At 39.6% G+C, this 14,871-nt stretch overlaps 1 protein-coding gene across 3 annotated transcripts in view; it reads left to right on the top strand.

Moving 5' to 3' along the window:
* The window catches only part of LOC109938224 (uncharacterized protein C8orf48 homolog), a 91,224-nt gene that overhangs the window by 23,835 nt on the left and 52,518 nt on the right, over window positions 1-14,871 (top strand). For all 3 annotated transcript variants that reach the window (XM_048605214.1, XM_048605215.1, XM_048605216.1), the window contains exon 3: window positions 10,094-10,243. In XM_048605214.1, the coding sequence (XP_048461171.1) occupies window positions 10,094-10,243 (150 nt within the window). The remainder of the gene's footprint in view (window positions 1-10,093; window positions 10,244-14,871) is intronic.

Here is a 14,871-nt window from a genome sequence, read left to right on the forward strand (position 1 = left end):
GAGAGTAGCTAAAGTGAATGTGGAGGATGAGACTGGAGAGTTAGTAGTGGGGAATACAGAAATGGCAGAGACACTAAATCAAAATTTTGCCTCAGTTTTCATGGTGAAATACACTAATACCATCTTAGTGGTAACATGTAATGCAGAGTTAATAAAAAGGAAGAAACTTGGAACAATCATCATCACCAGGGAAAAAGTACCAAGCAAGCTATTGGGATTGAAGGTGCACAAGTACCCAGGGCCTGATGGCCTACATCCCAGAATCTTAACTGAAATGGCAACAGAGATGGTGAATCCATTGGTTATAATATTCTAAAATTCCTTAGATGTGGGAAAGATTGTAGTGGATTGGTAAATGCTAATATAATACACTTATTCAAAAAAGGAAAGCAGGCAGTATGTATGAAACTGTAGCTCAGTTAGTTTAACGTCTGGCATTAGGAAATTGTTAAAATCTGTTATTAAGCAAATAATAATAGGATATTTGGAAAGTCGCAACGCAATTCTTCAGAATCAGCATGGTTTTATCACGTTTGACTAATTTGCTAGAGTTCTTTGAAGATGTAAGTTTGCAAACAAAACAAAAATTGGTGATGTTGTGGTTATTGAGGAAGGTGATCAAAGGATACAGCAGGATATAGATCAGTTGGAAAATTTGGCGGAGAAATGTTTAATCTAGACGTGTGAGGTAATGCAAGGGAGGTCAAATACAAGAGGAAAGTATACAATAAATGGGAGACCCCTTAGGAGCATCGATATACAGAGGGCTGTTGCGGTGCAAGTCCAGAACTCCCTGAAAGTAGCAACATAAGTGGATAAGGTAGTAAAAACGGTGTATAGCATGTCTGCCTTCATTGGTTAGGGCATTGATTATAAAAGTTGAGAAGCCATATTGCAGCTATATAAGACTTTAATTAGGTTGCATATGGCGTATTGTATGCTTTTCTGGTCGCCACACTGTAGGAAGGATGTGGAAGTTTTGGAGAGGGTGCAAAAGAGATTTACCAGGACGTTTTCTGGATTGGAGTACTTTAGCTGTAAGGAGAAGTTGAACAAACTTGGATTGTTTTTGTTAGAGCATCAGCGGCTTAGGGGTGACCTGACAGAAGTATATAAAATTATGAGAGGACGGATAAGGTCGATACTCGGAATCTTTTAAAAACTGAAAGAACTGTGGATGCTGTAAATCAGGAAGAAAAAAACTGAAGTTGCTGGAAAAGCTCAGCAGGTCTGACAGCATCTGTGAAGAAAAAAAACAGAGTTAACATTTCGGGTCCACTGACCCTTCCTCAGAATTCGGAATCTTTTCGCTGGAGTAGAAATGCCAAATACTAGGGGGTAAATGTTTAATGTGAAAAGGGAAATGTTTAAAGGAGATGTGCAAGGCAAGTTTTTTACACAGTGGTAGGTGCTGCAAAGTGTTGCCAGGTGAAGAGGTAGAAGCAGATACTTGAGCAAAGTTCAAGAGGTATTTGGACAGAGACATGAACAGGTAAGTAATAGAGGGATATGGACCATGTGCAGGCAGATGGGATTAGTTCTGAATGACATATGATCAGCATAGACCTGGTGGCTGAAAGGCCTGTTCCTGTGCTGTTCTATTCTGTTCTGCATTTTATGTAGCAAGTGGATAAGACTGTAGATGTAGTGTAATTGGACTTCCTTACAGCATTTGACATACAAAAAGTTGATGCACAAAATATGATCACATGGGTTTGGGGAAATCTGTTAGCTTTGACAGAAAATTGTCTGAGCACCAGAAAGCTAAAAGTTCAGATAAATGAGCCATTGAGTCACGGCAAGATGTAACTAGTGGGGTGCTGCAGGGTTCGGTCCTCAGAACCCAATTATTTATAGTCTATATTAATGACAAATTCAGGAATGGATGTCTATATGTTGGTGTGCCTGGTAGTGAGACAGTGGGTCTGTGGGGGACCCCTGGCTTGTGCATCTTAGGGAGTCCATAAAAGTAGGGTGTGTTGGATACCTCAGGCTTCATTGGTTCCTAGACATAATGATAGAACATAAGAACAACGGGGAACTCCAGACTAGCGAATACACAAAGACCACACATACAGACCAGATACTTGATTACACCAGCAGCCACCCCAACACCCATAAATGGAGCTGCATCAGGACATTATTCAAATGGGCCACAACACACTGCAGCAATCCAGAATTGCGCACAGCAGAACAAGAGCACTTATATGGAGTTTTTAAGGGGATGTATATCCAAAAAGCACAATCCGCTGTTAACTCCGCAACAGACCACAACAAGAAGACACGACAGGGCCAGACACTCTAGTCATCCTACTGTACATTAGAGACATATTGGAGATGACCCCAAGACTACTCAGACCCCGAGGTATCAGGGTGGCACACAAACCAACAAACCACCCTGCGACAGCTACTGATGAAAGTAAAGGATCCCTACCCACAACAAATAAAACTGGGGTAATATACAAAATACCATGCAAGGACTGCAAAAAACATTACATAGGCTAAACTGGAAGAAAACTGACAATAAGAATACGTGAACACCAACTAGCCACCAAGGGACACAGCCAATTCTCACTGGTCTCAATACACACTGACAAAGAAGGACACAAATTCAACTGGGACCACACATCCATAATAGCACAAGCCAAACAGAGACATGCCAGGGAATTCCTGGAGGCCTGGCATTCTAACCGGAACTCCATCAACAAATACATTGAATTGGATGCGATATACAAACCACTGAGAAACAGAACCGGAAGTAATACCAACCACCCCAGCAAACCAAGGCATATAAATAACAAATGGGACAGAACACCAACGTTTCACCGGATATGCACTGATGATGTTACCAAGCGGATGATGAAATGTCTGTAATCAAACACACCAGCTCGATGAGCAGGTCTACAATCTCAAAGGAATAGAGTTTAAAAGTTAGGAAGTGTTGCTGCAACTGTATAAGGCATTAGTGAGATTTCAATCGGAGTATTAGGTACAATTTTAGTCCCCTAACTTGAGGAACGATGTAGTGTATTGGAGGCAGTTCAGGAGATGTTCACTAGATTTATTCCAGGATGAAGGGTTTGTTTTATGAAATGAGATTGAACAGTTTAGGCCAATATTCTGTAATGTTTAGAAGAATGAGAGGAGATCTAATTGAAGTGTATAAAATGCTAAAGGGAGTTGGCAAAATAGATGTAGAGAAGATGGTTTACTCTTGTGAGGCAATGTAGAATGAGAGGTCATGGCTTTGGGATAAAGGTAGCAGATTTAAAACCGAGATGAGGAGAAATTACTTCTCAAAGAGTCATGAATCTATGGAATTCACCACCCTGGAGGGAACATTGAATAATTTTAAGGTGGAGATAGACAGATTTTCATTTGGTAATGGGTTGAAAGGTTATGGAATCTGGGCAGCAAATTGAAGTTGTGTCCGCGATGAGATCAGCTATGATCATATTAAATGGCAGAGCAGGCTTGAGGAGCTGAATTGCTACTCCTCCTAATTCTTGTGTTCTTTATCTACAAATTATACTGCAGCAAATCTGCAAGCCACCTTCAACACCACCTTCAAACCTGTGACCTCTTTCGACTAGAGAGACAAGTGTAGCAGATGTCAGGGACATTAATACTTACCTGAACCTCCTGAAGTTGCACACTGTGCCGACTTGGAATTATATCGTTGCTGTTTCAGAGTCGTTGGCTCAAAATCCTGGCAGATCCTTTCCATCTCCGTCTAGCGAGTTCATTTGAGGGCAAAATAGTACATGTATTTGAGATAGAGAATGGATATTTATCTCTGCACATAATGAGTGAATGTACATTACATGGAATGAAGAGACTCAAAGCAGCAGCATACTGCAACACTCTCAAAGGTAATTAGTGACAGGTCATAAATGCTAATCTTTCCAATAATGTTCACATCCCAGCGATGAAGTTTTAAAACAAGTTGATCTAACCAAGCTTCTATACAAGTTTGATGTAACTTCCCTGCTTTCCAATTCTATTTATCCAGAAATGAATTCAACTGCTTGGTTTATATATTCTTGTTTGACAACATGAGTGCCAGCTGAGACATGTTATGTCAATTTAAAACATTGCTCCTGAGTTTGCTGTCTATAAAACCAAGGTTTTAGAGCAGAGATCTCTTTGTTTTATGAGGCTGTGCTGTAAAAGATCTATGTTGCTGGGAGGCTGTCAAGTATTCGTTTCCAAAGATTATCCAAGAGTGGGTGATCGATGAGGGAAATGGTTTTACTTTTTGTTTATACAGGTGAGAAAGCCTAATTTTTATTTCTGTAGTTATTTTAATACTTGTCGCCTGTTCTTGGAGTCACTTAATCTGGTTATTATCTGGGCCAGGATGCCACAGCAAGTCTCCAAATAGCTTTTCTAAAAATTGTTTTTGCACGTATTGCTTTATTTTTCTTGTCACTTGTCTTTTAACAGAAAGTAATGGGATTTGACAGGCACATTTATAAGAGACATCCTACTTTTCAGCAGTATGTTGAATCTGTAAATGGTGGGTTGACAAGAATATAACTTTTAAAAAAGAACTCGTATCTCAAATAATAAAGTTGATATTGAGCTTTTATCATAAAATGTTATTTAGTACCTTTGTAAGAAGTGTAAAATTTACACACAACTTAATCATGTCTGTCAGAAATGTTTTACATATAAGAGCCCTGTTTTACCCACAGCTGCCCAGCAAGATTGGGAGACAGTTGGGTGACTCCAAACCAAACAGCAATGTGGTTGATTTTTAACTGCCTTCTGAAATGGCCTCTCAATTATATCCAGTAGAAAGCCTCAAAAAAGGAATTAAACCAAATGATTACATGGCAACAACTAAAGCTCCAGAAATGACACAGCTAAATCCTCCTTGCTATCATCAAGGGACTAGTGCCAAAATTGGGAGAACTATCTCACAGACTAAGTAAGCAATAGCCTAACATAGTCATTGTCATGAATCATTCATTTCAGACAATATCCTTCAGCATTTTTGGCTGTCACCCATTCTGCCTTACTGGTAAGACAGACCTAGCAGATGTGCTTGCACAATGGTATACAGTCAGGAATACCGTTACCCTAGGAGTCATCAAAATTGATTCTAGACCCCATGAGATCTCATTTCAGGTCAAACATGAGAAAGGAAGTGTTCTGCTTACCACCATTTAGTGGGAGAAATGTACTCTGGGCGGGTGATTTCAATAAGCATCCACCAGGAGTGGCTCAATAGCACCTTTAGTAACTAAGCTGACCAAATCCTCAAGGTCAAAGTTGCTGGAATGGCTCTGTGGCATGCGGTGAAGGAAATTGACAAGAGGAAAAAATCTAATTAACCTCATCCCTATCAATCTGACTGTCACTGTTCTTTCTGTCTGTGAAGTACTGGTAAGCATGATCACCTCACAGTCCTTGTGGAGTAAAGTCTGGTCTTTACGTTGGGGAGACTCTCCCACATGTTGTGTGGCACTATTATAGTGCTAAATGGGATAGATTTTAGTCAGATCTAGCAACTCAGAGAGGCCATCAAAGAGACAGCATGGGCCAGCAGTACAATTACATTTAATCTCCATCTGTAACCTCATGGCCCAGCATACTACCGTTATCATTATCTCCAAGCTGGGGACCAGCTCTGCTGAATTGCAGGAAAACATTTTGGGCAGCATCAGATATACTGAAAAGTTGAAGTATCAACCTGGTGAAGCTACAACACAGGACTACTAGCATGCCAAACAACAGAAGCTTTAGGATCGAAGATACAGTTCTGCTGATTGCTGCCTGAACCACTGCTTTTTGGATGCAGTAAGCACTGCATGTAACTAAGAAGGCTGTGTTCAGTACTTATGGTACACTCATGGTGTGCTCTTCCCAAGTTCTCAGAATGGATGTTTTTGCAACAGTATTGATGTTAAGTAGCAAAATCATTTGTCCACTTTAACAGTCTAGCTACAACTATACTAGGCTTTAGACATAGATAAGGATATTCCCACCAATATCCCACGCATCAGCTTTTTTGCAACAGTCACTGAGTGACTAATGTGCTTTTGGGGCATCATCCATTTAAAATGAGGTTTTGTAAGATTTTGGCTAATTCATAAATGGTTCTAATGCCATGCTGGCCCAGTGTTAACTACATCTGGTGCTGTTAACCCTAGGACAGTTGTTTTATAATATGAGCATGGATAGTCAAAGTGTAATAATGCTTTCAGGTTTGCAAGTTGCATTTTTGCTCTCTTGGTCTTGCACTCCCACACTGAGCTAGACACTCAAGCAAGGTACTTGGCTGATGCATATATCTGCACCCCATAAGAAGTTTAGTCCTTCAGACGAAGAGGGAAGGAAATGGGGAAAAAGTAAATGCAGTAATTTTGCTTTCCATTCTTGATTGATACTTCTCAAGCGCTGATATATAAGAATCAAATTCATAACAAATACCAAGCCTGAGGGAATGAGAATGTTGAATTAACATTCACAGCTTTGCATCAATGACTATCACAGCAGGTGACATTTTTCTTCCTAAAGAAGACACACTCAGTGCTCTGGAAATTTTCAGAAATGAAGAGATTAACATAACAAAGTTGGACTTTTTAAAATTCTTTCTCAGAATGCATGTGGTAGCATGTATTTCCCATCCCTAATTCCCTTGAGAAGGTGGTAGTGAGATGCCTTCTTGCACTTCTGCTGTCTGTGTGGTGAATTTACACTCTCAGAGCTGTTTGGAAAGGAGTGCGAGGATTTTGACTGAGTGAGACTGAAGGAATGATGACAGAGTTCCATGTCAAGAGGGAAACTTGTAGATGGTTTCATCTGCTGCCCTCTTTCTTCAAGATGGTGGATGATCGTGGGTTTGGAAGGTTGTGCTGAAGGAACCTTGGTGAGTTTCTGCAGTGCACACAATGCCTAACTTTCGTATCGGCTAACAGTTTAGTCTAACTGAGTCTAACTTTCAGTTCCAATTTGCTTTTTATTATTCACATAGTTTATTGTAAATTCCACCTGCTGCTTTGGTGGGTTTTCAACTTGGTTCCCAGAGTTTCTGGATTACTGGTCCAGTGACATTACCACTACACTGTCAATTTTCTGTACTTGCTGATAAAAGCGCAATGCAATAAGTTAATATGGAAACAATTTATAGTGGCAAAGAATTAAAAAGAAAATAATTATTTTAAAGTGCTGGGAGTAAAAAATGGGACTGATCCACCTTTTCCTGATTTTTTTCATCTCATGAAACAACAAAATGTTGAACTGTATGCTTAAGCTTTATAAAACCCTGGTTAAACGACACTTGGAATATTGTGTTCAGTTCTGGTCACCTCATTATACGAAGGATATGGAACCTTTAGAGAGGATGCAGAGGAGATTTACCAGGATGCTGCCTGGACTGGAGGGCAGGTCTTATGAGGAAAGGTTGATTAAGCTAAGGTTTTTTTCATTGGAGCGAAGATGGATGAGAGGGGGCATAATTTTAAAGTGATTGGAGGAAGGTACAGGGGAGATGTCAGAGGTAGGTTCTTCACACAGAGAGTGGTGGGCGTGTGGAATGCGCTGCCGGCAGTGGTAGTGGAGTCAGATACTTTAGAGACTTTTAAGCAACTCTTGGATAGGCACATGAAGGATAGTAAAATGTAGGGAATGCAGGGTAGTTTGATCTTAGTAGAATAATAGGTCGTCACAACATCGTGGGACGAAGGGCCCGTACTGTGCTATGCTGTTCTATGTTCTATATCCTGAGAAACATGAGCACAGAATTTGCTGTCATCTAATATTATTGGGTTTTCAGTATGTGTGAATTTGCTGCACCTTTCCAGAGGATCCAAATCAAAGAATCTTCACAAGAAGGACTGTGATTCTGTCGAGAGTGCAATGTGTGATCAGTATAAAAAATGCAGAATATTCCTTTCAGTAGCTTCAAGTATAAGTTGCCTACAGAAAGAAATAAGGTTTAGTCAATTCTGTTATTAGAAATTTTTTACAATAAAGATTGTGAAATGTGGAACCTTCTTGCATCAACTTTTCATCTATTAACTGGAAATTTGAATTTGTTCTTAAACATTGCTAGTCTTGACAGACATTAACAACATTAACTCAGAACAGTTAATTCACCAGGGAACAGGAACTGAATATGGCAGCATCCTGTTTCTGTGATTCTGACATAATTATTTATTTTTCCCCTTCTATCCCAACTCCCAGATAATTGTCTTCAAATTGCTACAGTTATAGGTTTGTGAATTCATTGTGTTTTGGGATTCCATTTCATCCTAAATTTGAAAATAAAGAGGCTCGTGACCTGGTCCGAAAATTGCCTACCAGTAAATCTCAATGGTTCGATTGTTACAGATCAACAAAAGAGTTATGTTGTTTCGCTGGGAAGAAGATACAAGTTATTTATGCTTGGAGGCAATGGCAGCAACCTGTGTATTAACAGTGTGAGAGTCTGAGTCTCCAAAATTCCCAGAAAGATATAGGAAGTATTGATTTATAAACAGTTGCGCTGCAAACTGTACATTTACTTCCAAAATGAAAGGCATTCAGAGTCATAATAGCTAATCAGCATTTCAACCCGGATGCAGAGTTATTCTGTTTCATGTTGCTATGGGAAAGAGATCAGATTACAGGTTTTTCGGGAACACAGAGGATATCACAGACAGACATCAGTTTTATGTGAGCAACGGAGCAAAGAGACTGCTGGGCTTTGTGAATTATCACTGCAGACATGGGAGAGACTGTCTGTAGTCAAAGACACATCGTGTAACCATCAAAGAATTCCAGGAGATTCAAACTGGAATGATTAGAGGGGAGAATCATTGGGATGGCCTTCATTGCTGGCAATCAATTTAGGACATTCCATGAAAACCAAACTAAGGGAAGTACCTGGAGGCAGTCATTCAAAAATACTCTTCAACTAGGTGGAAAAATGCAAACCTATTCACTACTCTGAGCAATTGTCATCTCTTCGCAATAAGGACTGTGATTCTGTGGAGAGTGCGATGTGTGATCAGTACAAAAAATGCAGAATGTTCCTTTCAGCAGCTTCAAGTATAAGTTGCCTACGGAAAGAAATAAGGTTTAGTCAATTCTGTTATTAGAAATTTTTCACAATAAAGATTGTGAAATGTGGAACCTTCTTGCATCAACTTTTCAGCTATTAACTGGAAACTTGAATTTGTTCTTAAACATTGCTAGCCTTGACAGACATTAACAACATTAACTCAGAACAGTTAATTCACCAGGGAACAGGAACTGAATATGGCAGCATCCTGTTATTTCTACCTCTGGCCTACAGAGTGAAGTTTTTTATCCATTCAGCTATTGGTAGAGCTCCAAGATCAATATTAGCTTTTGGTTGGGTAATACTTTATATTTCGTTATTAGAACTGCAACTCATGTACTCTTGCTTTCACAAATTTTCCACCTCTGCAGCTACTACTACTGAAAACGTCAACACACTTTGTCATCTCCAGTCTCCATTTCTCCTTTTTTTTCATTCCTTCTTGATTCCAACCATCTAAAACTCGACTGCTCTGCATGGAGACTCATACACTTAACACCCCCATTCTCACTAATTCACACCATTGCTCTGTCCCGTGATGTACCAAGAATGAAATCCTTCATCTTATTCAACATTTACCTCTCTAGGCCTTGCTACAATCAGCTTCTGTAACATTCATCATTGGTGTATTCCATTCCATGCTTTCAATTCCTCTGACACTAACCTTCTGTATCTTGCTTCACAACAGAATATTCAGCCATTTCAATCTTACACTTTTGAAACTCCCTCACTAAACCCTGCTGTTTTGCAACCTCTTTCCTGATAGTTCAAGATTAGCTCATCTTTATCCATATTTTTGGTTATTTAGCCTAACTCCCTACAAAGGCTCAACGTTTGTCAAGGCATTTCACAAAGAAAAAGACATATTTTTCTTTGTTAAAGTTGCCTCTTATATGGAAATTATTGCTGTAAGAATAGTCCTTTGGAAACACCAGCAGATTAATAAAGCCTCAGCTGCGTATTTTCCAAAAGTCATATTATTTTTAAAAGATTGCAAACATTTTAAATACTTATTTTTAAAGTAACTATTGATGTTCTTAGAAATGAAAGAAGAATTTGAATGCTGTGAAGACCCTGAAGATTTACGAGCGAAACAAAAATTTATAGAAAAGTGTCTTGATATGTTGAACAAAAACAAGTTTGTCTCTTCTCCACACCATGTAAAAGAACAGTATATGGTTTTCCGTAAAGGTAAGACATCTGAAAAAAATTTGTTTAAACTTATAATTTCAAGCTGTTTGGTAATGCTAATTTAAATCAGCATGTTACTTAACTAATAATATTCAGAAATGAAGAATGTGAGTGTAATGTTTACTATTCTTTATGAGTTTTGTTCTCATGGAAGTGAAGGATGATAATCCATTTTAAAAGCCAATACCTTTATTAGGTTTGCTCAGATTAGGTGCATGTTGTTACTAGCATTGTGAATTGCTCCTACTCACTAAGAACTAGATTGAGCTGGCCTCAAATTCCGTTCATATTTGTTAAAAAGAGAATTATTCTACTTCAAACTGGATTGGGATTGATAAATGACCAAGGTCCACATTATTTCACCAATTGATTCCTCCAAACAGTGTCAAGTCTGGGATTTAGCAATCTAAGTGTCACTGGTTTACGTAAGTAAAACCCTGACTTCTTTGAAGTTATCTTGAGACATTCTTTTGAAGGATCATAATTTTCTGAGCAGAACATTGGCACGTCAAATGACTGTTAAGACTAAAATTTTAAACATTTTGCAAATGACCTCAACCCACTCCAGTTGTTCCATTTCCATTATTAATAGAGGTGGGACAAGAGGCAGTCTTGCACAGAGGATGGCACTGTTGAGGGCCAGGAGGAGTAGGATTGCTTCCCTCAGATCCAAACTCCCATCTATCAGGCCTTTCTCCTTACAAAGACATCTTGGTTGAATTGGGCCTCCTGCCCCGATCCTCCTTCCACCCCATGATTAGATATCCACCTCCTGGCATGGGAATTAAACCTTCTCCATCTCCAAGATCAATGATTGAATGCATCCAGTATCCCAGGATCACGCACGCATTTGCAGATTTGGGATTTGGACCGGTCTTGTCCTTTAGTTATTCTGGAGTCCTTCTTGATTGTCTGGATGACAGGCCCATCAGTCAGGCTGACTTCCAAGTCAGGAACCTGCGAAGGATGAAAAATATGCATGGGAAACCTTCCCTTGGAAATCTTGCCCCACCGACATAATCTAATGATTACTATAAGGGTTTGTGGTCATTGTTCCCTAACTGTAAATTAAGTAGAGGATTTTATTATTTAAAATAACTGTAAAGTTTCAAATGATCAAGTTAAATACATAGAAAATAGTTGTGGTGTAGTAACATACTGAGACCATGTTACACTGCACATTGTGACAACCCCAAAGCAAGATTAGTTCTTTATTTAGTGTTCCTGTCAGTGGAATAGGCTGAACAGATTTTGAGAGTTCTTTGATATCCATCATTTTTAAGGCATTTGCACAACTCCTTTGTGGTTTTCCACTCCTCACAGTCACTTGTCATTTCCCAGCCTGAAGGCAGAGCTGTCATCATCTCATAGGGGAATGTTAGGAGGGCATTAACTGGTGCAGAATCTGTCAGATTTCTTAAAAGGAAAGGAAGCTGCATTTTTATTGTCTAAATTTAATTTCTTCCTGTGTGTAAAATGTTGAGATATAAATAACAAAAGCAGCCAGAGGAAATTAGAGCACTTGTTAAGCGGGTTGTCAGTTTCTTATTTAGAAAAGTCCTCAATAAGTTGGTTGAATTTTGTGATTTTCTCAGTGCAGAAATAATTTGAAGTTTACTCGTATCTATTCACATCTACTGTAAGTTTGTGATCTGAATATGCTGCCAATTTCTGAGACTTTGCCAGTTTCAGTAAATCATTGATTTGTTAGATGGATTCTGAGCTGTCATATTACCTCCAGAAGCCACAATTCTACTATTACTATGACACAGCTGACCAAGTCTAACAGTCCTCCATAAAGCTGTCAATATCAAACAATGTCAGAGCTTGTCGTGCCACAGCCTGTGATGTCAGAGCTCTGTGACGTCAGAGCTCTATTTCAGAGCCCTGATCTACTGGATCCTGGTTTCACGACTGTTTGTCCTAATCTCATAGAAACATAGAAAATAGGAGAAGGAGGAAGCCATTTGGCCCTTCGAGCCTGCTCTGCCATTCTTCATGATCATGTCTGATCGTCCAACTGTACTACCTAATCCTGCTTTCTCCCCATAACCCCAAAGTGCTGTATCTAGTCGCCTCTTGAATACATTCAATGTTTTGGCATCAACTACTCCCTGTGTAATGAATTCCACAGGCTCACCACTCTTTGGGTGAAGAAATATCTCCTGATCTCCATCCTAAATCGTCTACCCCGAATCCTCATACTGTGATCCCTGGTTCTGGACACACCCACCATCGGGAACATCCTCCCCGCATCTACCCTATCCAGTCCTGTTAGAGTTTTATAAGTCTCCATGAGATTCCCTGTCATTCGTCTGAACTCGAGTGAAAAAAAATCCCAATCTAGTCAACCTCTCCTTATACGTCAGACCCGCCATTACCAGAATCAGCCTGGTAAACCTTCACTGCACTCCCTCAAGAACAAGAGCATCCTTCCTCAGAAAAGGAGACCAAAACTGCACACAATATTCTAGGTGTGGCCTCACCAAGGCCCTGTATACCTGCAACAACACATCCCTGCTCCTGTACTCAAAACCTCTCGCAATGAAGGCCAACATACCATTTACCTTCTTTGCGACCTGCTGCACCTGCATGCTTACCTTCAGTGACTGGTGCAAAAGGAGGCCCAGGTCCCGCTGTACACTCCCCTCTCCCAATTTACAACCATTCAGGTAGTAATCTGCCTTCTTATTTTTGCTTCCACAGTGAATAACTTCACATTTATCCAAATTATACTGCATCTGCCATTGATTTGCCCACTCACCCAACCTGCCGAGTTCATGCTGAACGAACCTTGCATCTTCGTCACAGTTCACCCTCTCACCCAACTTGGTATCATCTGCAAACTTAGAGATGTCACAGTTTGTTCACTTATTCAAATCATTAATACATATTGTGAATAGCTGGGGTCCCAGCACCGATCCCTGTGGCACCCCACTAGTTACTGTCTGCCAGTTTGAAAAGGAGCTGTTAATTCCTACTCTTTGTTTTCTCTCTGCCAACCAGTTTCCTATCCATGGCAATACACTTCCCTCAATCCCATGTGCTTTAATCTTGCACATTAATCTGTTAAAGTCCAAATATACTACATCGATTGACTCCCCCTTGTCAACTGTACTAGTTACATCTTTGTAGAATTCTAACTGATTTGTCAAGCATGATTTCCCCTTCGTAAATCCATGGTGACTCTGTCTGATCCTGCCACTGCTTTCTAAATGCTGATAAGTTTCTTGCTGGAGCCTCATTTCAGTCTGATGCCAGAAAAGCTGACAGGTTTTGAAGTTTGAGCTGATGTCAGGACATTATGACAAACCTGCATGTGAGGACTGAGCCATGGCCTGATATTAAGGGCTGAAGTCCGAGCGTACAAAACCAGCTCCTGCTTATTTCTTATGCTTGGGAGTATATTTAAATGTTTCTTTTTTTAAAATTTGTTCTTCAGATGTGGCTGTTTCTGGCAAGGCCAACAAATTTCACCCATCCATAAGTGTCCTTGAGCTGTATGGCTTGCTAGGCTATTTCATAGGGTAGTGAAGAGTCAGCTACATTGCTGTGGGTCTGGAGTCACATTTGGGTAGGCTGGATAAGAATGGTAGATTTCTTTCCCTGAAAGATATTAGTGAACTGGACTGTTTTGTTTTAACACAATCTGGCACGTCCATGATCGTGATTAATAAGACTAGCATTTTATTCCAGATTTATTAATTAGTTAAAATTAAATTCGTCCACCGAGTATGCTGGGATTTGAATTTTTGTCACCAAAACATTCATTCAGGCCTTTAGATTCCTTGTCCAGCAACTTAATCTTTTGACGTTAATTTTATAAATTATTAAACCACTGTGAAATTGGGTTTGATATTATGATATTGGACATCAAGAATACTTGTCCAACGTTGGGGACTTGAAATTTCTATTGGGCAGTATAGCAACAAAAGCCAATAATGTGGCTCACCTGATATTGTCACTAGAATGAGTAACAAAGAAGCTAAAAGAAGGCCAGGATGATTTTCTACCCTCTTGAGTGTAGTCCAAAAGCAGGTGAGTGTTTCATAACAAGAGTTTGGACTGACATTAAAAGGAGGAATCCGGCATCTCTAATCTATAGCAAAACTTATTGGTCTGACATGGAGGGATGTCTAACACTAGTGAGTGGCCAGCGGTAGTAAGCTATATGTCATTTTGGATTCTTTTATAGCATCAGACCTGTCAGACTATGTTTTTGCTGAGGGCTGTCATATTTGATTAAGCTACATAATGGTATTGGACAGTAATCTAAGGGTTGATCCACAGATTGGGCAAAATGCTGAACACATTTAAAGTGTTAGATGCAATGCAGTGTCAGATATAATTTCATATTGATAAATGTAAAATATTGCATATAGGGAAAATACTTTGAATCATATTCAAACAGTTTAGGATGAAGTAGAAAGCATTCTAGCATTTTAATAGATAACATTCATATATTCAAATACTGCCAAGTAGCAATCAAAAAGATAAAACAACAATGTTTAATTTAGAAATAGTAAGAACTGCCGATGCTGGAGTCAGAGTTAACACAGTGTGGAGCTGGAGGAACACAGCAGGCCAGGCAGCATCAGAGGAGTAGGAAAGTTGATGTTTTGGGTTGG

Source organism: Rhincodon typus, chromosome 14, assembly GCF_021869965.1.
Source record: "Rhincodon typus isolate 14 chromosome 14, sRhiTyp1.1, whole genome shotgun sequence".
Taxonomy (NCBI): domain Eukaryota; kingdom Metazoa; phylum Chordata; class Chondrichthyes; order Orectolobiformes; family Rhincodontidae; genus Rhincodon; species Rhincodon typus.